At 48.6% G+C, this 24,233-nt stretch overlaps 1 protein-coding gene across 1 annotated transcript in view; it reads right to left on the bottom strand.

The window, feature by feature from the left end:
• LOC148431174 (glycogen [starch] synthase, liver-like) overlaps positions 1 to 18,728 on the bottom strand; it is a gene marked incomplete at its 3' end in the record, with an annotated part of 84,845 nt that extends 66,117 nt beyond the window's left edge. The window contains exons 1-5 of the mRNA XM_088466242.1: positions 18,608 to 18,728; positions 12,577 to 12,758; positions 7,789 to 7,980; positions 5,155 to 5,340; positions 166 to 310 (exon numbers count right to left, since the gene is read on the bottom strand). Of these exons, the coding sequence (XP_088322368.1) occupies positions 166 to 310; positions 5,155 to 5,340; positions 7,789 to 7,980; positions 12,577 to 12,758; positions 18,608 to 18,728 (826 nt within the window). The remainder of the gene's footprint in view (positions 1 to 165; positions 311 to 5,154; positions 5,341 to 7,788; positions 7,981 to 12,576; positions 12,759 to 18,607) is intronic.
• Positions 18,729 to 24,233: the final 5,505 nt, after the last annotated feature.

Raw genomic sequence — 24,233 nt, 5'->3', positions numbered from 1 at the left:
GAAGAAATGAGAATATTACAGCTGTGGTTATTATCAGACGCCTTAGGTGAGGTTACGGTAAACTGCGATCAAACGACGGCCAACGATTGTTTGGTGAAGAGATGAATATGATTGTTATGATAAAATATTATAATGTAAGTTTAATATTTGCAGCAGTGATCTCACCCGGTTTCCTTTTCAGCATGTGCTCCGCCTCGATGCCGGTGATCTGAGAGACGGTGGCGAAGACGTGAGCGCAGTGGACAGCTGCGCGCTCCATGCAGTATCGGTGATAAATCTGCCGCTCTCCGGCCTCTTTGTCTATGTCAAACTTAGCGACAAACAAAAACAGAAACACAAAGTCTGAGGGAGACACTTTATATCCTTACAGTGAATGAGCCTCTGACACAGCTAATGGGCTTTACCAATCCTCATGGCAATATAACAAATCCATTCACTACTGCGCCAAATGCCTCAGCGGGGTCACCGATTCCTAGTGAGCGGGAGACTCTGGGCCTGATTCAGAGATGGACGTGATATTTGCGCCGTTGAGCGATTATCAGGCGTCACGGTACCTCACCATTGGCGGTCACAGCAACTATTTTCCCACAGTGTGATTCACAGAGTCAGGGGGCATTTGGGGAGTGGCGACATTGCAGACGTATCACGAGCGTTTGCGGGGTGTCGCAGCCGGTGTCTGTGATCCTGTACGCAGTCAAAATGCCGCCGGCATCTCAGTTGTTGCGACCATCCAGCGCGGCCATGAGGTCACTCAGAAAGCTGATTATCAAAGGATCAGTGAGCGCGGCTGCATCTTTGCACATAGACACTTGGATTTGCGATCCAATCGAATCCCTCATTGTGTCAGGGGAGAGTGCCGAGCAGGGGATGTGGCATTGGGGCAGGGGACACGGCATTGGGTCAGGGGAGAGTGCCGAGCAGGGGATGTGGCATTGGGGCAGGGGACACGGCATTGGGTCAGGGGAGAGTGCCGAGCAGGGGATGTGGCATTGGGGCGGGGGGTAGTTGTCCATCACAGTGCAGGGGTGGTGTCAGGCTGGGGGGCAAAGATCCCTCCTCCTGTATAAAAGTTCAGGCGGGAGCAGTCACCTGAACTGATTAAAGAGAGCCTGCAAGTGGGGCCAGTATCTGTAGAGCTGTATATAAAATATATTCTGTGTAGCCTGCAAGTGGGGCCAGTATCTGTAGAGCTGTATAAAGAATATATTCAGTGTAGCCTGCAAGTGGGGACAGTGGGCATGATTCAGAGCCGGACGCTCAACACTCAACACTCAACATCGACAGCACGCCCCCTTTGGTGCGAGACCCGGAGCGACGGCTTCCCCGTCGCTATCCGGGTCTCGCGCATGCGCACGACGGAGCCGGGTCCGTCGTGCGCATGCGCACTGGGCCAACATCGACCCGCTTGCGAGCGCTCAGCGGGTCTGAATTAGGCCCAGCATCTGTAGAGCTGTATATACTATATATTCTGTGTAGCCTGCAAGTGGGGACAGTATCTGGGCCTCTAAGAAGAAGAGAATTAAAATATAAATTATTTCAAGTTTAAATCATTATAAGGTCAGGATTTAAAACATTTTATTATTGTGAAGGCCCCCACACGGCTACTTCTTGATGCCACCCGGCAGGAAATATTTTCTGGGGAGAACACTGCAGTCACGCCCAGTGTACGGAATAAAAGGACATTATACCTGGATTTTTGTGGAGACTGAAAACTGCAATTCTGGTAAATGGAATTTATCAACACTTATCGGCAACATAACAACCCTAATCAATCCGTAACCTGCTAATCCAATCAGCTTCTGGGGCTCTGCGACTGACGGGTATTATATAACATTAACTCAGGAATTATTACAGCAAAATAAGTTTACATCTGAAATGTACACAAAGAAAACAATTTCCTTGACAAAACTGTTCTGTTATCCGTGTGTGTAACCGCCAATTATAATATTATACTCCGGCCCCCCCAGCTGACATTTACAGGATAGTAATACCAGGGATGACGGTCAGGGCCGGTCAGACGTCTGCTGGACATTTCCGTATTTGCTAAATAACTTTCTGACAAACGTGAACATTTTCTGGGAGCTCAGATGTCCTAATGAGGGGGCTTCCATGGCCGGGGAAAGGTCAGCGGAGCCCAAAGGCCACGTATGTAGCGTGTGGGATGATGGGGGCTGTCTGAGTGATGAGGGGTCCTGGCCCTTCCGAGGCGCTGCGAAGGTCAGACAACCCATTTACCTAATCTGGACCAAATTCAGCAGCCGATATTTAACCTTTAAAGGGCGAGAGAGTACAAAGGGCAGCGACTACGACTAGTCTCCTCTCACATCTGACTAATACAATGTCTGTGAATAAGACATCGCAGGTAACAGACGACAGGGGCCTAACTTACAGCTTATTCTATCTGACACAACCACGGTTATGCCGTATTCCTGGCTGTCACTATCTATAACTTACTAAGGTAAAGTGAATAATATTAATAATAACTTATTGTATGCACATTATAAATATTTACCATTATACTGTATATACAGTACAGACGCGATAAAGGGCCTTCAGCAACCATTATTAATGCGATCGTAGCTGTGATTTGGCACAGAACGCAGCTGCGAACGTATGCTAATGCCGACGTAAAGACACCCACTGCCGCCTTCACATATCTGTCCAATGTCGCTCTTCTACGTAAACATCGGTACTATGGACACACATCGGCCGGTCACGTAGCATTTACACCAGGTCTGAGCGGCCGCAGACACCGCCAGTCTCCTCGCACACAGGGGTCTCTCATGCTGCGTACGCCATCACAGTGACTAATGGATGCACGCTCAAGGAACGGCACTCACACGGACAGGCACGCCTGCGTTTCTCTGACCACTCCCCCGTCACCGCACCCAAACGCTGACAGCCTGTCACTCACTCTGCGATGGATTCTTCTGTGCGCATGTAATCGCAGAGCAATCACAGCGCACGCACAGTGCGGCTTATACGCAAGCGCAATGGATAGCTGTCGCCCGATCTGCGCACGTAGCTGCAATTGCTGCATCAGCCCCAAAGTGTGAATAATTGTTATTTTTAGCCTTTATTTATAAGGTGACCCAAATTTCAGCAGCGCCATAAGCACACGGTTGGGAAAATGGAGAATTACAATGTTTTGATGGAATATGGAAGGTTGAGGGGGTGTTGATGGTGGGGGTGGTGGTGGTGGGAGTAGAGGTAGTGGTGGGGGTGCTGGTGGAGGTGGTGTTGGAGGTAGTGGTGGGGGAGGTGGTTTGGTGGAGGTGGTGTTGGTAGGGGTGGGGGAGGTGGTTTGGTGGTGGGGGTGGAGGTAGGGGTAGGGGTGGTGTTGGTGGTGGGGGTGGAGGTAGTGGTGGTGGGGGTGGTGTTGGTGGTGGGGGTTGAGGTAGGGGTGGGGGTGGTGTTGGTGTTAGGGGTGGAGGTAGTGGTGGTGGGGGTGGTGTTGGTGGTGGGGGTTGAGGTAGGGGTGGGGATGGTGTTGGTGGTGGGGTGGAGGTAGTGGTTTTTGGTGGTAGGGGTTGGAGTGGTGTTGGTGGTGGTGTTGGAGGTAGTGGTGGGGGAGGTGGTGGTGTTGGTGGAGGTGGTGTTGGTGGTATGGGTTTGGGTGGTGTTGGTGGGGGTGGTATTGGTGGTTGAGGTGGTGGTGGAGGTGGTGTTGGTGGTGGTGCTGGTGGAGTAAGTGGTGGGGGTGGTGCTGCTGTTGAAGGCGGTGGTGGAGGCGGTGTTTGTGGTGGAGGTAGTGGGGGTGGAGTTGGTGGTGTTGGTGGTTTGGTGGTACGGGTTGGTGGAGGTGGTGTTGGTGGTAGGGGTGGGGGTGGTGTTGGTGGCGAGGTGGTGGTGGAGGTGGTGTTGGTGGTGAAGGTGGTATTGGTGTTTGTCAGGGATTTAGGAGATGTAGGCCAGCACAGAAAATATGGATGACAGAGGTGTTGCCGCACCTCACACATTTGGGTGAGAGCTCACCCCCTGGGGAATAATGTCATTACTATGGTTAGTATTCCAATATGCGCTGAGGAAGCAGCATTTAATCTCTGAGTCACATGCATGAGCGTGAATACCCAGAGAGGCGGTGTCACAGAGTAACGTGTGTGGGGCCACGTGTGATGCTTTTTGCGCTGAAATCGAAGAACAGGTTATTATCACACACGCAGTTTAGATGCTGGAATAGATTTGTAAATGCTGCACACAGCTAAAGTGCTCGTGTTGTAGGGATCCATGTAATCCCCCTGTAGGGGCAAGTGCAGGATTCCTAGAGGAAGGTTTCCAAATGCTTAATCACGGAACCCAAGGAAATGCAGGGCACGGAAACAAGGCATCTCCATGGTGATTCCGCCCTGAACGCTGATTGGTCGAGCTCCTCTCTAGTCTGTCAGCATTAGTGACTATAGGTTCAATAAAATATCCAGCATTGCAACCCACTAATGGCATCTTTACCAACCTTACCCGGGCTCCGAAACCCTCCACCATGATGGATTAATGTCCTATGATCACTATTGATTTGTTAGGTTTATCTGGACACTGGACTCTCAACCTGGTCATTGGACTCTCTACCTGGTCATTGGAACATCTCGCTGGTCACTGGACTCTCTACCTGGTCATTGGAACATCTCGCTGGTCACTGGATTCTCTATTCACATTGAACTGTTTACATGGTCACTGGACCCTCTACTTGGGCACTAGACTCTCTACCTGGTTAGTGGATTCTACACCTGGCCACTGGACCCTCTATCTGACATTAAACTATTTATCTAGACTTGACATTCTACTTAGACAGTGGACCCTCCACCTGCTCATGGAACCCCCTACCTGGTCACTGGACCCCCTACCTGGTCAGAGGACCCACTGCCTGGTCACTGGACCCCCTACCTGGTCACTGGACCCCCTACCTGGTCAGAGGACCCACTGCCTGGTCAGAGGACCCTCCACCAGGTCACTGGACACTCCACCAGGTCCACTCAACCTGGTCAATCTCAACCTGGTCACTGAATCCTCCACCTGGTCACCTCCTGCTTTGATACAGCACTGATCATAGAACTGCCTATCTGACACGAGACTTTCTGACTGGACACAGAAACATCTACTTGCACATATATCCATAGACCTGGTTACCGGACACTGGACCTTCTACCCAGTCAGCAGTACCTGATCCAGCCTGTTGTAGAAGTCCATGTTGGCAGCACACAGGTATCTCCCCAGCAGGGTGGCATGGGTGGTAAAGATTGTAGCAACAGGAAGCTTCTGATACCTGGACAGTATTAAACCAGCCCCCGCCTGCCACTCATGGAAATGGGCGATGACGTTTGGCTTGTCCTGGAACTGATTAGTCAGCTAAATAAAACATAGAAAATGGTATAAATGCCAGATCACGAATCTGAGTAACACAAATACTGATATGAATGCAGCATATACAAAATATTTAATTAAATACAGTGCATCCAGAAAGTATTCACAACGCTTCACTTTTTCCACATTTTGTTAGGTTACAGCCTTATTCCAAATGGAATAAATTCATTTTTGTCCTACACACAATACCCCATAATGACAACGTGTAAAAAGTTTTTTGAGATTTTTGCAAATTTAATAAAAAAAAAAAAATAACACTAAGAAATCACATGTACATAAGTAGTCACAGCCTTTGCTCAATACTTTGTTGTTGCACCTTTGGCAGCAATTACAGCCTCAAGTCTTTTGAATATGATGCCACAAGCTTGGCACACCTATCTTTGGGCAGTGTCGCCCATTCCTCTTTGCAGCACCTCTCAAGCTCCATCAGGTTGGATGGGAAGCGTCGGTGCACAGCCATTTTCAGATCTCTCCAGAGATGTTCAATTGGATTCAAGTCTGGGCTCTGGCTGGGCTACTCAAGGACAGTCACAGAGTTGTCCTGAAGCCACTCCTGTGATATCTTGGCTGTGTGCTTATGGTCGTTGTCCTGCTGAAAGATGAACCATCGCCCCAGTCTAAGGTCAAGAGCGCTCTGGAGCAGGTTTTCATCCAGGATGTCTCTGTACATTGCTGCATTCATCTTTCCCTCTATCCTGACTAGTCTCCCAGTTCCTGCTGCTGGAAAACATCCCCACAGCATGATGCTGCCACCACCATGCTTCACTGTAGGGATGTTATTGGCCTGGTGATGAGCGGTGCTTGGTTTCCTCCAAACATAACACCTGGCATTCACGCCAAAGAGTTCTTTTTTTTTATTTCTCATGGTCTGAGAGTCCTTCAGGTGCATTTTGGCAAACTCCAGGAAGTCTGCCATGTGCTTTTTACTAAGGAGTGTCCTCTGTCTGGCCACTCTACCATACAGGCCTGATTGGTGAATTGCTGCAGAGACGGTTGTCCTTCTGGAAGATTCTCCTCTCTCCACAGAGGAATGCTGTAGCTCTGACAGAGTGACCATCGGGATCTTGGTCACGTCCCTGACTAGGGCCCTTCTCCCCCGATCGCTCAGTTTAGACGGCCGGCCAACTCTAGGAAGAGTCCTGGTGGTTCCGAACTTCTTCCATTTATGGATGATGGAGGCCACTGTGCTCATTGGGACCTTCAAAGCAGCAGATATTTTTCTGTACCCTTCCCCAGATTTGTGCCTCGAGACAATCCTGTCTCGGAGGTCTACAGACAATTCCTTGGACTTGCTTGGTTTGTGCTCTGACATGCACTGTCAAGTGTGGGACCTTTATATAGACTGGTGTATGCCTTTCAAAAACATGTCCAATCACCAGAATTCACCACAGGTGGACTCAAATTAAGCTGTAGGAACATCTCAAGGATGATCAGTGGAAACAGGGCTTCATGGCAAAGGCTGTGAATACTTATGTACATGTGATTTCTTAGTGTTTTTTTATTAAATTTGCAAAAATTTAATAAAAACTTTTTACATGTTGTCATTACGGGGTATTGTATGTAGAATTTTGAGAACAAAAATGAATTTGTTCCATTTGGAATAAGGCTGTAACATAACAAAATGTGGAAAAAGTGAAGCGTTGTGAATACTTTCCGGATGCACTGTCTATACTGTTGAGTTTCAGACTCAAATGGTCAAACTTCAGGAGTCACACTGCACCCGCAATGGGAAATTATAGAAAATAAATTATTCCACCTTTGCTTAAATAAGTATACCCTTGAAACATGCACTGTTATTTGGAAGCATCAGTCATTTGCACCATACAATGCGCATTGTACATGGCTGGTGTCCTCAGATGTAGCCGGGTGATAGTTATGAAGAACGTGGGGCAGGGTGACCAGCAGAGAGAGGAGAGACTCGTGTGGTCAGCAGATAACAGGACTGTCCATGTTCTGCTATATAATAGCTCTTAGTATGGTATTGTTATCATTGGTGGCAGTGGGTCCCCAACAAGGTATTACTTTTTATTTATTTATTAACATATATTTATATAGCACTAGCATTGCACTATACAATTGGTAACATAGTACTGGGTATCATTGTCATCTACCGCTATTGTCACCTCTGACCCCAGCCCACGCACAGAACAATAGCGCAATAGCCGGGACTGGAGGAACATAAACCCTGTCTGGGAGTGATCGGAAGATCCCCCTTTGGTAATGCTCTCCCCGTAGGGTTAGAGTAGCTAGATGGGCCCAGACAGCAATCAGCATTTAAATTAATGTGGACTCCGGACTGCGGGGTTAGCCCAACACAGGAGATACTTAAACCATTGCGGAAACAGACCCCGCAGACGCAGTCCCTGATAATGCTGGGACCAGTGACAATCAGTGACGCTCCCTGTTACTCTGCAAAACACAAATATAACTCACCTCTTTCAGGAACCACGCCGTGAGCGAACCGAATAATAAGGCGTCATTGGCTTCCCGGTCCTGGAAAGGAATTCCCACGCTACACGCATCCCAAAACTCTCCTTTCCATCTGTCAAGGTTCCATGCAGCAGAGCTGATGTCAAAAAGTACAACGTAGGGATTACCCTCAATCAGCCACCGACCGAAGTACACCTGGAAGAAAACCAAGCTCAGGTGGAGGTGCAAAGGCGTGACCCAACAGTCGTGAGACAGGCGGATATATACTGACAGTCAGGACAAGGTGTGAGACAGGCGGATATATACTGACAGTCAGGAGAAGGTGTGAGACAGGCGGACATATACTGACAGTCAGGAGAAGGTGTGAGACAGGCGGATATATACTGACAGTCAGGAGAAGGTGTGAGACAGGCGGATATATACTGACAGTAAGGAGAAGGTGTGAGACAGGGGGACTATACTGACAGTCAGGAGAAGGTGTGAGACAGGCGGACATATACTGACAGTCAGGAGAAGGTGTGAGACAGGCGGACATATACTGACAGTCAGGAGAAGGTGTGAGACAGGCGGACATATACTGACAGTCAGGAGAAGGTGTGAGACAGGCGGATATATACTGACAGTCAGGAGAAGGTGTGAGACAGGCAGATATATACTGACAGTCAGGAGAAGATGTGAGACAGGCGGACATATTTTGACAGTAAGGAGAAGGTGTGAGACAGGCACACATATACTGACAGTCAGGAGAAGGTGTGAGACAGGCGGACATATACTGACAGTCAGGAGAAGGTGTGAGACAGGCGGACATATACTGACAGTCAGGAGAAGGTGTGAGACAGGCAGACATATACTGACAGTCAGGAGAAGGTGTGAGACAGGCGGACATATACTGACAGTCAGGAGAAGGTGTGAGACAGGCGGACATATACTGACAGTCAGGAGAAGGTGTGAGACAGGCGGACATATACTGACAGTCAGGAGAAGGTGTGAGACAGGCGGACATATACTGACAGTCAGGAGAAGGTGTGAGACAGGCGGACATATACTGACAGTCAGGAGAAGGTGTGAGACAGGCGGACATATACTGACAGTCAGGAGAAGGTGTGAGACAGGCGGACATATACTGACAGTCAGGAGAAGGTGTGAGACAGGCGGACATATACTGACAGTCAGGAGAAGGTGTGAGACAGGCGGACATATACTGACAGTCAGGAGAAGGTGTGAGACAGGCGGACATATACTGACAGTCAGGAGAAGGTGTGAGACAGGCGGACATATACTGACAGTCAGGAGAAGGTGTGAGACAGGCGGACATATACTGACAGTCAGGAGAAGGTGTGAGACAGGCGGACATATACTGACAGTCAGGAGAAGGTGTGAGACAGGCGGACATATACTGACAGTCAGGAGAAGGTGTGAGACAGGCGGACATATACTGACAGTCAGGAGAAGGTGTGAGACTGGCGGATATATAAAGACAGTCAGAAGAAGGTGTGAGACAGGCGGATATATACTGACAGTCAGGAGAAGGTGTGAGACAGGCGGACATATACTGACAGTCAGGAGAAGGTGTGAGACAGGCGGATATATACTGACAGTCAGGACAAGGTGTGAGACAGGCGGATATATACTGACAGTCAGGAGAAGGTGTGAGACAGGCGGACATATACTGACAGTCAGGAGAAGGTGTGAGACAGGCGGATATATACTGACAGTCAGGAGAAGGTGTGAGACAGGCGGATATATACTGACAGTAAGGAGAAGGTGTGAGACAGGGGGACTATACTGACAGTCAGGAGAAGGTGTGAGACAGGCGGACATATACTGACAGTCAGGAGAAGGTGTGAGACAGGGGGACTATACTGACAGTCAGGAGAAGGTGTGAGACAGGCGGACATATACTGACAGTCAGGAGAAGGTGTGAGACAGGCGGACATATACTGACAGTCAGGAGAAGGTGTGAGACAGGCGGATATATACTGACAGTCAGGAGAAGGTGTGAGACAGGCAGATATATACTGACAGTCAGGAGAAGATGTGAGACAGGCGGACATATTTTGACAGTAAGGAGAAGGTGTGAGACAGGCAGACATATACTGACAGTCAGGAGAAGGTGTGAGACAGGCGGACATATACTGACAGTCAGGAGAAGGTGTGAGACAGGCGGACATATACTGACAGTCAGGAGAAGGTGTGAGACAGGCGGACATATACTGACAGTCAGGAGAAGGTGTGAGACAGGCGGACATATACTGACAGTCAGGAGAAGGTGTGAGACAGGCGGACATATACTGACAGTCAGGAGAAGGTGTGAGACAGGCGGACATATACTGACAGTCAGGAGAAGGTGTGAGACAGGCGGACATATACTGACTGTCAGGAGAAGGTGTGAGACAGGCGGACATATACTGACAGTCAGGAGAAGGTGTGAGACAAGCGGACATATACTGACAGTCAGGAGAAGGTGTGAGACAGGCGGACATATACTGACAGTCAGGAGAAGGTGTGAGACAGGCGGACATATACTGACAGTCAGGAGAAGGTGTGAGACAGGCGGACATATACTGACAGTCAGGAGAAGGTGTGAGACAGGCGGACATATACTGACAGTCAGGAGAAGGTGTGAGACAGGCGGACATATACTGACAGTCAGGAGAAGGTGTGAGACTGGCGGATATATAAAGACAGTCAGAAGAAGGTGTGAGACAGGCGGACATATACTGACAGTCAGGAGAAGGTGTGAGACAGGCGGACATATACTGACAGTCAGGAGAAGGTGTGAGACAGGCGGACATATACTGACAGTCAGGAGAAGGTGTGAGACAGGCGGACATATACTGACAGTCAGGAGAAGGTGTGAGACAGGCGGACATATACTGACAGTCAGGAGAAGGGGGGGTCAGGGTTAGGCTGTGGGGGGGAGGTTAGGGATAGGTACCACGGGGGGGTCAGGGTTAGGCTGTGGCGGGGGAGGTAAGGGATAGGCACCATGGGGTAGTCAGGGTTAGGCTGTGAGAAGGGTTAAGGAGCGGCAGCACTGGGGGGGTCAGGGTTAGGCTGTGGGGGGGGAGGTTAGGGATAGGCAGCACTGGGGGGGTTTGTGTTCAAGAAGGGAAGGTTAGGGGGAGAAGGAGGGAGGGTTGGGGGGAGAAGGGGGGAGGGTCAGTATACTTACCCAACCCATGTCGGTAAACCGTGCATTGGGATGCGGCTGTCGGCATTTTGACAGCAGGCATCCCGACTGCCGATATTTCATACCCAACCCAAGCTAAAGTCCTCTCATATTATAACCTGCACAATTAATAATCTCTACTGGGACAAGATATGAAGTTATAGGGATAGGTACGGGATGTCGGTGCTTGGTATCCCGGCGGCCAAAATCCTGACAGGGTTAGTACACCGACACCTATCGGTTGGTATCCAAACTCTTCTCCTTTCCCTAACCCTCCCTCCTCGGTGCCAAAACCTAACCCTCACCCCTAACCCCACTACTTACCTTTGGGATGCCTGCGCCGTGATTCTGACAGGTGTTCGGGATTCCAGCGCCAGTATTCTAAGAGCTGACATCCCATTTGCCGGGATTATGTCCACATATATATATATATATATATATATATATATATATATATTATAACTTGTTATACATGATTCACCCCCCTCGCTCTCAGCCCCCTCTCTCACCCCCCCCGCTCTCAGCCCCCTCTCTCACCCTCCCACTCTCACCCCCCACTCTCACCCTCCCGCTCTCAGCCCCCTCTCTCACCCCCCACTCTCACCCCCCCGCTCTCACCCCCCCCGGCTCTCACCTCCCGTTCTAAGCCCCCTCTCTCACCCACCAAATTTCTCCCCCCTCTCACCCCCCCCGGCTCTCACCCCTCACTCACAGCCCCCTCTCTCATCCCCCTCGCTCTCAGTCCCGTCTCTCATCCTCCTCGCTCTCAGCCCCCTCTCTTAGCCCCCCGCTCTCACCACCCCCCAGCTCTCACCTCACCCTATAAGCCCCCTCTCTCACCCCTCTGTCTCAGCCCCCCGCTCCCCGCTCCCAGCCCCCTCTCTCACCCCTCTCTCCCATCCCCCCTCTCTCACCCTCCTCCTCTCACCCCCCTCTCTCACCTCCGGCTCTCAGTCCCCTCTCCTAGGGTTTGATTCAGAGATGGGTGCAATGTTGATGTTTGACGCACAAGAACGATTTATTGCATGAGCCAAAGCCGCACTGCGCTTAAAGCGATTGGTAAGCGATGACGGTCGCAGAGAGGATTTATTCGTTAAGAGAGCGACAGTCAGCATTTGGGGGAGGGAGCGGGGAGTGGCAAGAAAATTGCAGGTGCGTTAAGACCATGTTCCAGGCACTCCCTAGCGAGCCTCTGTGAATTGCTACGCAGCTGCAGGGACCCTAGCGCCTTAGGTGAGGGGCTCATTCTGAGACAGCAAAGGGTTACTCAGAGGTTCCATGTGCGCCTGGCAATTCCGTTGCTCTCACATTTCTATGTATGCGGCACATGTGAGACGCCGGAGGTGGACGTCTCTGTACAAGATGGCGGCTGAGACATTCGCATATTTTCACACGTTCACTGAATACACGATCGCAGCAGCGACAGGCATCGTGCGCATCTCTGAATCACGCTCCCTAAGAACAGAGACGCTCCGTCAGGGGCTCTGGGTGTAATTGGAAAGGTCTCAGGAAACTCTCTAATAGGATCTGGTGACTATTTGCTGAAAATAAAAATGTCTGGAAGTGTTAATTCTCCTGTAATCCGCTGAGCCGGGATTAGATTCCTGGGAAATCTCTACCTGACAGCCCTGAGCTTGCAGGGAATCCATCGCCCTGGTGAAAGCTGCGTTCGGAGGGTCACAGATCTCCACCTGCGTCCTGACGTTGTGCTCGTAGTACGGACCCATCATAAAGTAGTTCTCTCCCCACTCGTCCACTGTGATCTTAGCTTTAGTTTGGAGGACTGTGTAGATGCCGCCGACTGAAGGGAAAGAGAAGTACAGGGACATGTTAGTCATGGAAATACAAAGTGTTCTGCTCTTATAGGTCACTAGAGATGAGAGGAGCTGCCACGGATGCCACGAGCCTCGAGCTTTGTAGTGGAACATGGCGCTCTTCGCGAGATTCCATGTTTCCATGAATTCTGCAGAACGATCTGTGCCTCGACACTCCGGGCAAAATTTACTAAGTGGCGGGTCCTAAACCCCGGAGGTTTGGTGGCGGTTTGACAGCGGGTTCTAAATGACAGCCCTGTGCTATTCCATTCTAAAATGTGTTTGACTGCGGTTTTGCTGCGGTTTTGGTCTTAGTAAATCTGCGGATAGCAAACCCGCCGCCAAACCGCCAGGGTTTAGAAACCGCCACTTAGTACATTTTGCCCTCCAAGCGATTACCAGATCAGTGCGCACCCGTACACGCTGAGAAATGTACTTTCCTATGAGCTCTTGAACAGGATTGGTCGGATCGGGTGTGCAGCTCATAAGATGCGACCTCCAGATCCGACCATTTGCAGGAGCGATAGACGTTGTTTATCGCATAACCCTCCTGCATACACACTATACAATTATCGTCCCCATCATACAATTATGGGCGTAACTACCGCAGGTGTAAGGGTGCAGCTGCTATGGGGCCCAGAGCTGAGGGGGAACCATCTTTCTTGTCACAGTAACATATTATATACATGTATCACCATTGGGTGGTACAGTACATAGGGGTCCTCACTAACTTTTGCTATGGGGCCTTCAAATACCTAATTACTCCCCTGCACAGAATTATCGGCTGATTGGCCATACAATTATATAGTGTGTACTGTACCAGCTTATAATGGATTATACACTATAGCGATCACTCGCCTGATGGGATAACGCTCCGGGCATCAGAGTATTTCATCCAATCAGTGTGAGCGCCTGTGACCCCCGTGTTCTTCTATGGGATCGGGAGGTCTGGTATCTAAAATACTAAACTGCTCATAAGATGCGACTTTCCGATCCGACCATTGCAGGAGCGTTTCTGCACGCACGCCTACACAATCGTATCGTGGGGTGGATATCGCCAAAGCAAGGGGACAGCAAGCGTGGGTTACGCCAGGCAGGTGTCACAGTATAACAGGGGAAGCTAATAGGTTGAAGTCAGACATTAAAGGTGCGTACACACACAACGCTGTAAGTAGTGAACGATTTTCATTGAACGATTTTCGTTCACTTTTTCCCTTGAAAAAGTGAACGAAAATCGTTTTACAAAGTAGTTGGTTTTACTTTACTCAATAAACGATTTTCTGTGTGTTGAAGGAAAAATGTTGCAACTTCTATTGAAAATCGTTCAGTTGGCCATTCTGACTGAGCTACAAACTACAATCGACAAACGTGAACGCGCATGAACGATAATCGTTTATCATTTTACACTGAACGATTTTTTGAACGATAACGACATCGTTATAGTTAAATTGTTCAAAAAAATCGTTGTGCGTGTACGCACCTTTTGTCTTTGTTTAGAACTACAAGTACCAACAAGCCCATGGCTGCTAGAGCCTGCTGGGACATGTCATTCCACAAAAGTATCTAAAAGTAACAATAATAAAGAAACCGGTTGCTGTAATATTTTATTTGCCATAAAGACCCCAAATCCCTCATTTTCTACTTCAGTATTATCCTAAATCCGTATATAGAACCTACTGTCCTGTCCTGAGCTAATCATATAATATCACATTTATTCTGTGTCTGTATTTTTGTTGTTACATACATGTGCCGGTGGGCAGTGGCCGCCAGTGTAAGCTGACACTTTAATCCTTCAATCTCCAGCTTGCTGGGGCAGCAATGGGCATGCTGGTGCTTGTAGTTCTACAAGAGCACTCAATAATTTTCTGTGTTTAAACAGTTACCCTGGCACCGAGCACACCAGGGGTGTCAGGAAGTGATCAGTGCTATTTGCAAAACGGAGGAGGTTGTACATCGTTTGTTGGATCAATTCCCCTAGGAACGCTCCCCTGGGGCTGACCAGTCAGGGGCTGGTGTCACATATAACAGAGGGGTGCAAAACTGCCGCTAGCAATGTCTACTTGTGACCAACCTTCCCTGCTTTACACGTCCACGCCCTGGTTTATCACCCCTGATACCCCTCTCCGGGTGTAGTGAGCCATGAGTGGGGGTCACTTCCAGAATTAAATCCAGCAGCATCTTACGGCGTGTGCGCAGGGCATCAAATACCATTTTTGCGTCCATCTCTAATACCGACCCTGTGTTTGTAAATCTGTATGTTGTGGAATTTACGGTCTATAATGGAGCGTACACACGGTCAGATTTGTCAGACTTGTCAGATTTGTCAGATGAACGACTGAACGATTAAACGATTTGAACGATTGAACGATTTTTGACTGCATTAAAATGAATGGAATCGTCCAAGTCTGACTGCAAACCCATCAGATGTCAGATATCGTTATCTGACAAACGGGAACGCGCATCGTTGATCGTCCATCGTTCAGGCATGTCAGATATGAACGATTTTCCATCAGATATGAACGACTGAACGATTTTTAAATCGTTATCGTCCATATCTGAAGAAAAAATCTGATCGTGTGTATGCACCATAACAGTGATTCCCAACCTCGGTCCTCAAGGCACACTAACAGTCATGGTGTCAGAGATATCCAGGCTTAAGCACAGATGGTTAAATCAAAATAACTGAGGTACTAATTAAGTCACCTGTGCTCACCTATGGCTATCCTTAAAACCTGGACTGTTAGTGTGCCTTGAGGACCGTGGTTGGGAACCTCTGGTCTATAAGAAGAGATGGGAAAACTACCGTCAGCTCATTGCGTTCTATGGCGGGGGGTTGAATTCTGGGTGGAATAGAAATGATAGCAGGAAATCCATATGGAGCATATAAGGTGGAATTCACGTGAGATATTTCATGGCCAAATACTAAATGGAATTGAGGCTGATATGTTTGCTGTCTTTGTCACCGGCATGGAGCGGAGGCGGCCAGCAGCCATATTGTGTGGGCCGAATCACGGTTCATGTAAATGCAGCTAATCGTTTTGCTAGTGACACAAATATACTTTGCTTTTATTCCCATATATGTCACTGACAAGTCACATTTCCTGAACAGTCATTAGATCATATACTGGTGACTTGTTCAGCATTGATAACCCCCTCCCATGTGTCCGCTGTAACCTGGCCATAATAAGACACTTTATGTCATAATAATTTAGAGACGTCCTGCAGTGTACAAAGTAAAATTGCCACTAATGCTGTAACATTGGGGAGAGGAGCTGCCAGCTCCCCAGTCACCTAGCCCGCTTCTTACTGGTTGTTATAGGGACACCAGTACTGACCTTTACACCAACTTCATGACATTAAAAATAGTTTTCAATATCGCCACCTGGAGGAGGGAATTATCATTGCAGACATTTTTTCAGGGGCGCCTCAATGAGACCCTGATAGTAACTTTGACCTCTCTCTGAACCTCACTCGGCCCATCTCGGAGACTCCACCTTTCTAAGCTAATCCTGATCCGGCCGGATCTATAACAAATTGACTTATCCGTGTCTTATCCCCGGCCGTAGCCCAATGGCTGACCTCACACAAGGCGAGCCGTGAATTAACAGTTCTTGGCCTAATTTGGTCAAAAACATGGAAGCCAAATTGGGTGGATCTGGTTGTTTGGCCGATTTGGTCATCAGCTGGCAGATCTCCAAGAGATCAAATAGGATTTTCATCGCTTTTGGGGCCAACAATATTTGTGTTATGCGCTGGAGACTTAGGCTGAGCCACAAACATGACGTTAATGTCCGCCCAACTGGCTCATCTTGGCCATGTTGGGCTATGATTAGATGATGTATCCAATCATAGCCCAACATGGCCACGATGAGCCAGTTGGGCAGACAGTAACATCATGTTTGTGGCTCAGCCTAAGTCTCCAGCACATAACACAAATATTAGAGGGTTTTCTGAGGTCTTATGTGAGTGAGAGGTGGTGGGAAAGCATCAGAGCAGGCCGAGGGGTACCATGGGGACCCCATGGCTTCCAGCTGGACGTGGACCTTCCACATCTCCTCTAAGCATTATAGATTTGCCGCCTGTTCCTCCAAATACTGTCATCTACCCCCTGTGTCATTGTGAGAGCTGTAGTAGCCGTCAGTAGCCAGGAATATTGTAATCCCGGTAATCCTATTGTATGGCCCAGCTCTCCCCTCGTCACCGCAGCGCCCGTTACATTATACAAATCGGGTTTAAGACTTCAGGGGAGATGTATCAAGTGGAGAGAGATAACGTGGAGAGGTTGCCCGAAGCCCAAACCAATCAGTCAGCTTCTAACTGCCATGTCGCAGACTGTGCTGAATAAATGGCAGCTAGGAGCTGATTGGTATGTACTTTATCTCTCTCTAAGGATAGTTCATCTCCCCTTCCTGAAAGCACGTACTCGTAGGGATAATGGAAGCAGATAGTAAGATTAGTGCGTTAAGACAACAAAAACATCATATACTTTCGGCGTAAATTCTCACAGACATTTGGAAAAATAATACCGGCTCCAATGCGCACGCTCAGGCTCAGCGCTCGATGGATGTAGGTAAATAACCTCATGATAACTAGAGCTCTGATTAAATAATTTCATTGTATCACTGTTATTAATATTTATATGCATTGTCTTCATTTCTGTATCATGGACCCTACATTATTAGTATGTTTATGTACTAATTACCAAAGCAATGCATAGAAGAGTGTCACGGTTACAGGACTTTCTTCGGGCTGCACCCACTCTATGGAATGCCTTACCACGCACAATAAGACTTTCCTCTAGTCTCCAATCCTTCAAGCAATCCCTGAAAACTCACCTCTTCAGACAAGCTTATCAGATTCCAGAACCTCCCACATAACCTTCATAGCTTCCATGTCTTATTACACCCCCTCTCACAGTCCTCACACATTGTCTTTCTCTCACATCCTCATGACATTTGGCCGACATGCCTGTGTGACTGGATCATGCAGCCACCAAGAAACTCTGCATTCTGGCCGGACCAAAATGCAATATATAGCACCTATCCTTGTGTATCAATGCCTATTTCCCTATAGATTGTAAGCTTGCGAGCAGGGCCTTCCTACCTCTATATTGTGTGTTATTACCCAGTTTTGTTCTATTTATGTTTCCAATTGTAAAGCGCAACGGAATATGCTGCGCTATATAAGAAACTGTTAATAAATAATAAATAAATAAAACTTCAATGGCTGGAAGTCTGTGTGTAGGTAAAATTAGATTGTTATAGAAGTTACACTGAGAACCGCCATACACTGTATTATGCTGCCACCTAGTGGTAGGAAAGAGATGACACAGGATAAATGAGGGGACAGAACTACATGTTAGTAGTGAGAGGCAGATCATCTCTAGTCTATCCACTATCCACTCCTTACTCCAGGTCCCAGCAATACGGCCAAGTGGAGACCCCCGACCCCAAATGCCCTGAGGTGCTCTGTGTCCTCCTCTCACTGACTCTTCCCTTCTCTCACCTTTTCTGTAGTCTAACAAGTCTCATCAATCATTAACCAACATAGACAGAAATCCACTTCTCTGCCTGTCATTATGGATTATTATGACCCAGAGCTGACAGTTTATCTAGCGCTGTACAGTTTGTAACACACTTACACTACTAAACTGATGCAAAAAGGTTAGGAGGACTCTGCTCTCAAGAGCTTACAATCTAAAGGGTCAGTGTCCTTTTTCTGGAAACCAGTGGCCCCTCCAATCCTATAAACCAGAAGACAAGACATCTGCACTTTTACATTGAAGAGCGTTCTAAGAACGCCAGTGATCAGCCCCTGAATCAGGAGACTTACTAACCTTTGTTGGTGACTTCCCAGGAGACCTCAAACAGTAGAAGGTCCTCTATGGGAAGTTCCTCTTCATCCCACTGAGGAAGTCCATTCAGGGAGGTCATAGAGAGGGACCTAATGAGCGGCATGGTGTCAGTCCTAGGTGGAGATGTGATAATGTCTTCTCACTGTCCCTGTCCTGTCTCCTCACCTCACTAAGACATCACAGGAGGGAAAGGAAACCTTTTTACCAGATAATCTTGGGCTTAGTGCTCCTCTGGCTGACACAAACCATTACACAGACACAGGCAAATCCCGCTCGGCCTTGTTAAGTGGTCAGAGCTGATCAGAGGTCTGTTGTCAGCCAGGTCTAAAATCCAGATCTGGACAGACGTCAGCCAGAGAAACCTTGAATTGTATGACCCTCAGCACTATTCCCACTGGCGCTGGGGCAATCATTAGCCAGAACGTGCCCCATGTGTGTTTGTTCTGACATTGGTCTGCAGCGTATGAAGCTCTAATAATATAAATATTTTCATTAAAATACTCCTCAGATCAACGTAATTCACCAATAACCGGAAAGTGGTTGGAAAATAACCGGTCACTTATTAACCGTCATCGGATACCTGAGAATCCAGCGTCGTCCCGTTATGTCAGATGAGGAGACAGCTGAAAACACCCCCTGGTCACACGTTACTGTCAGACAGAAATGTGAGGGAGTTTATTTTGTATTAAGTTGGGGGCAGAAATCCAATTTTTTGCAGGTATAACAACCGCGGGGGCAAATGCAAAATGGCGGATTCCAAATTTGTGGTTCTAAAGAGCACAAATCAATTCATTACATAGCTCCTCATTGCCACCATTATTGCCCCCTCTCCTGTCATTGTGCCCATTTCTCACTGCCACCATTATTGCCCCCTCTCCTGTCATTGTGCCCATTTCTCACTGCCACCATTATTGCCCCCTCTCCTGTCATTGTGCCCATTTCTCACTGCCACCATTATTGCCCCCTCTCCTGTCATTGTGCCCATTTCTCACTGCCACCATTATTGCCCCCTCTCCTGTCATTGTGCCCATTTCTCACTGCCACCATTATTGCCCCCTCTCCTGTCATTGTGCCCATTTCTCACTGCCACCATTATTGCCCCCTCTCCTGTCATTGTGCCCATTTCTCACTGCCACCATTATTGCCCCCTCTCCTGTCATTCTGCCCATTTCTCACTGCCACCATTATTGCCCCCTCTCCTGTCATTGTGCCCATTTCTCACTGCCACCTTTATTGCCCCCTCTCCTGTCATTGTGCCCATTTCTCACTGCCACCATTATTGCCCCCTCTCTTGTCATTGTGCCCATTTCTCACTGCCACCATTATTGCCCCCTCTCATGTCATTGTGCCCATTCCTCACTGCCACCATTATTGCCCCCTCTCATGTCATTGTGCCCATTCCTCACTGCCACCATTATTACCCCCTCTCCTGTCATTGTGCCCATTTCTCACTGCCACCATTATTGTCCCCTCTCATGTCATTGTGCCCATTCCTCACTGCCACCATTATTGCCCCCTCTCCTGTCATTGTGCCCATTTCTCACTGCCACCACTATTGCCCCATCTCATATCATTGTGCCCATTTCTCATTGCCACCATTATTTCCCCATCTTGTGTCATTGTGCCCATTTCTCACTGCCACCATTATTGCCCCCTCTCCTGTCATTATGCCCATTCCTCACTGCCACCATTATTGCCCCCTCTCATGTCTCATTGTGCCCATTTCTCATTGCCACAATTATTGCCCCCTCTCATGTCATTGTGCCCATTCCTCACTGCCACCATTATTGCCCCCTCTCATGTCATTGTGCCCATTCCTCACTGCCACCATTATTGCCCCCTCTCGTGTCATTGTGCCCATTTCTCACTGCCACCATTATTGCCCCCTCTCAGGTCATTGTGCCCATTCCTCACTGCGACCATTATTGCCCCCTTTCATGTCATTGTGCCCATTCCTCACTGCCACCATTATTGACCCCCTCTCCTGTCATTGTGCCCATTTCTCATTGCCACCATTATTGCCCCTTCTCGTGTCATTGTGCCCATTTCTCACTGCCACCATTATTACCCACTCTCATGTATCATTGTGCCCATTTCTCACTGCCATCATTATTGCACCCTCTTGTGTCATTGTGCCCATTTCTCATTGCCACCATTATTGCCCCCTCTCGTGTCATTGTGCCCATTCCTCACTGCCACAATTATTGCCCCCTCTCCTGTCATTGTGCCCATTTCTCATTGCCACCATTATTGCCCCCTCTCAAGTCATTGTGCCCATTTCTCACTGCCACCATTATTGCCCCCTCTCATGTCTCATTGTGCCCATTCCTCACTGCCACCATTATTGCCCCCTCTCATGTCATTGTGCCCATTTCTCACTGCCACCATTATTGCCCCCTCTCGTGTCTTTGTGCCCATTTCTCACTGCCACCATTATTGCCCCCTCTCCTGCCATTGTGCCCATTTCTCATTGCCACCATTATTGCCCCCTCTCGTGTCATTGTGCCCATTTCTCACTGCCACCATTATTGCCCCCTCTCGAGTCATTGTGCCCATTTCTCACTGCCACCATTATTACCCCCTATCATGTCATTGTGCCCATTTCTCACTGCCACCATTATTGCCCCCTCTTGTGTCACTGTGTCCATTTCTCACTGCCACCATTATTGCCCCCTCTCATGTCATTGTGCCAATTTCTCACTGCCACTATTATTGTCCCCTCACATGTCATTGTGCCCATTTCTCACTGCCACCATTATTGCCCCCTCTCATGTCATTGTGCCCACTTCTCATTGCCACCATTATTGCCCCCTCTCATGTCATTGTGCCCATTTCTCATTGCCACCATTATTGCCCCCTCTCATGTCCTTGCGCCCATTTCTCACTGCCACCATTATTGCCCCCTCTCATGTCATTCTGCCCATTTCTCATTGCCACCACTATTGCCCCCTCTCATGTCATTGTGCCCATTCCTCACTGCCACCATTATTGCCACCTCTCGTGTCTATATGTGCCCATTTCTCATTGCCACCATTATTGCCCCCTCTTCTGTCATTGTGCCCATTTCTCAATGCCACCATTATTGCCCCCTCTCGTGTCTCAATGTGCCCATTTCTCATTGCCAAACATTATTGCCCCTCTCATGTAATTGTGCCAATTTCTCATTGCCACCATTATTGCCCCCTCTCATGTCATTGAGCTCATTTCTCACTGCCACCATTATTGCCCCCTCTCATGTCATTGTGCCCATTTCTCATTGCCACCACTATTGCCCCCTCTCATGTCATTGTGCCCATTCCTCACTGCCACCATTATTGCCCCCTCTCGTGTCTATATGTGCCCATTTCTCATTGCCACCATTATTGCCCCCTCTTCTGTCATTGTGCCCATTTCTCAATGCCACCATTATTGCCCCCTCTCGTGTCTCAATGTGCCCATTTCTCATTGCCAAACATTATTGCCCCTCTCATGTAATTGTGCCAATTTCTCATTGCCACCATTATTGCCCCCTCTCATGTCATTGTGCTCATTTCTCACTGCCACCATTATTGCCCCCTCTCATGTCATTGTGCCCATTTCTCACTGCCACCATTATTGCCCCCTCTCATGTCATTGTGCCCATTTCTCACTGCCACCATTATTGCCCCCTCTCGTGTCTCATTGTGCCCATTTCTCATTGCCACCATTATTTCTCCCTCTCATGTCATTGTGCCCATTTCTCAGAGCCACCATTATTGGCCCCTCTCGTGTCATTGTACCCATTTCTCACTGCCACCATTATTGCCCCCTCTCATGTCATTGTGCCCATTTCTCATTGCCACCATTATTGCCCCCTCTCATGTCATTGTGCCCATTTCTCACTGCCGCCATTATTGCCCCCTCTCGTGTCATTGTGCCCATTTCTCACTGCCACCATTATTGCCCCCTCTCATGTCATCGCGCCCATTCTCACTGCCAACATTATTGCCCCCTCTCATGTCTCATTGTGCCCATTTCTCATTGCCACCATTATTGCCCCCTCTCTTGTCATTGTGCCCATTTCTCACTACCACCATTATTGCCCCCTCACATGTCATTGTGCCCATTTCTCACTGCCACCATTATTGCCCCCTCTCGTGTCATTGCGCCCATTTCTCACTGCCACCATTATTGCCCCCTCTCATGTCATTGTGCCCATTCCTCACTGCCACCATTATTGCCCCCTCTCATGTCATTGTGCCCATTTCACACTGTAACCATTATTGCCCCCTCTTGTGTCATTGTGCCCATTTCTCACTGCCACCATTATTGCCCCCTCTCATGTCATTCTGCCCATTTCTCATTGCCACCACTGTTGCCCCCTCTCATGTCATTGTGCCCATTCCTCACTGCCACCATTATTGCCACCTCTCGTGTCATTGTACCCATTTCTCATTGCCACCATTATTGCCCCCTCTCCTGTCATTGTGCCCATTTCTCACTGCCACCATTATTGCCCCCTCTCGTGTCTATATGTGCCCATTTCTCATTGCCACCATTATTGCTCCCTCTTCTGTCATTGTGCCCATTTCTCAATGCCACCATTATTGCCCCCTCTCGTGTCTCAATGTGCCCATTTCTCATTGCCAAACATTATTGCCCCTCTCATGTAATTGTGCCAATTTCTCATTGCCACAATTATTGCCCCCTCTCATGTCATTGTGCTCATTTCTCACTGCCACCATTATTGCCCCCTCTCATGTCATTGTGCCCATTTCTCATTGCCACCACTATTGCCCCCTCACATGTCATTGTGCCCATTCCTCACTGCCACCATTATTGCCACCTCTCGTGTCATTGTACCCATTTCTCATTGTCACCATTATTGCCCTCTCTCCTGTCATTGTGCCCATTTCTCACTGCCACCATTATTGCCCCCTCTCGTGTCTCAATGTGCCCATTTCTCATTGCCACCATTATTGCCCCCTCTTCTGTCATTGTGCCCATTTCTCACTGCCACCATTATTGCCCCCTCTCGTGTCTCAATGTGCCCATTTCTCATTTCCAACATTATTGCCCCTCTCATGTAATTGTGCCCATTTCTCATTGCCACCATTATTGCCCCCTCTCATGTCATTGTGCTCATTTCTCACTGCCACCATTATTGCCCCCTCTCATGTCATTGTGCTCATTTCTCACTGCCACCATTATTGCCCCCTCTAGTGTCATTGTGCCCATTTCTCACTGCCACCATTATTACCCCCTCTCATGTCATTGTGCCCATTTCTCACTGCCACCATTATTGCCCCCTCTTGTGTCATTGTGCCCATTTCTCACTGCCACCATTATTGCCCCTCTCATGTCATTGCGCCCATTTCTCACTGCCACAATTATTGCCCCCTCTCATGTCATTGTGCCCATTTCTCACTGCCACGATTATTGCCCCCTCTCATGTCATTGCGCCCATTTCTCACTGCCACCATATTGCCCCCTCTCATGTCATTGTGCCCATTTCTCACTGCCACCATTATTGCCCCCTCTCATGTCATTGCGCCCATTTCTCACTGCCACCATTAATGCCCCCTCTCGTGTCTCATTGTGCCCATTTCTCATTGCCACCATTATTTCCCCCTCTCGTGTCATTGTACCC

This window comes from Taudactylus pleione, unplaced genomic scaffold, assembly GCF_031769625.1.
Source record: "Taudactylus pleione unplaced genomic scaffold, aTauple2 ptg002729l, whole genome shotgun sequence".
NCBI classification, from domain to species: domain Eukaryota; kingdom Metazoa; phylum Chordata; class Amphibia; order Anura; family Myobatrachidae; genus Taudactylus; species Taudactylus pleione.
Note: the sequence above shows the minus strand (reverse complement) of the source record. Positions and strands in the feature narration are given on the sequence as shown.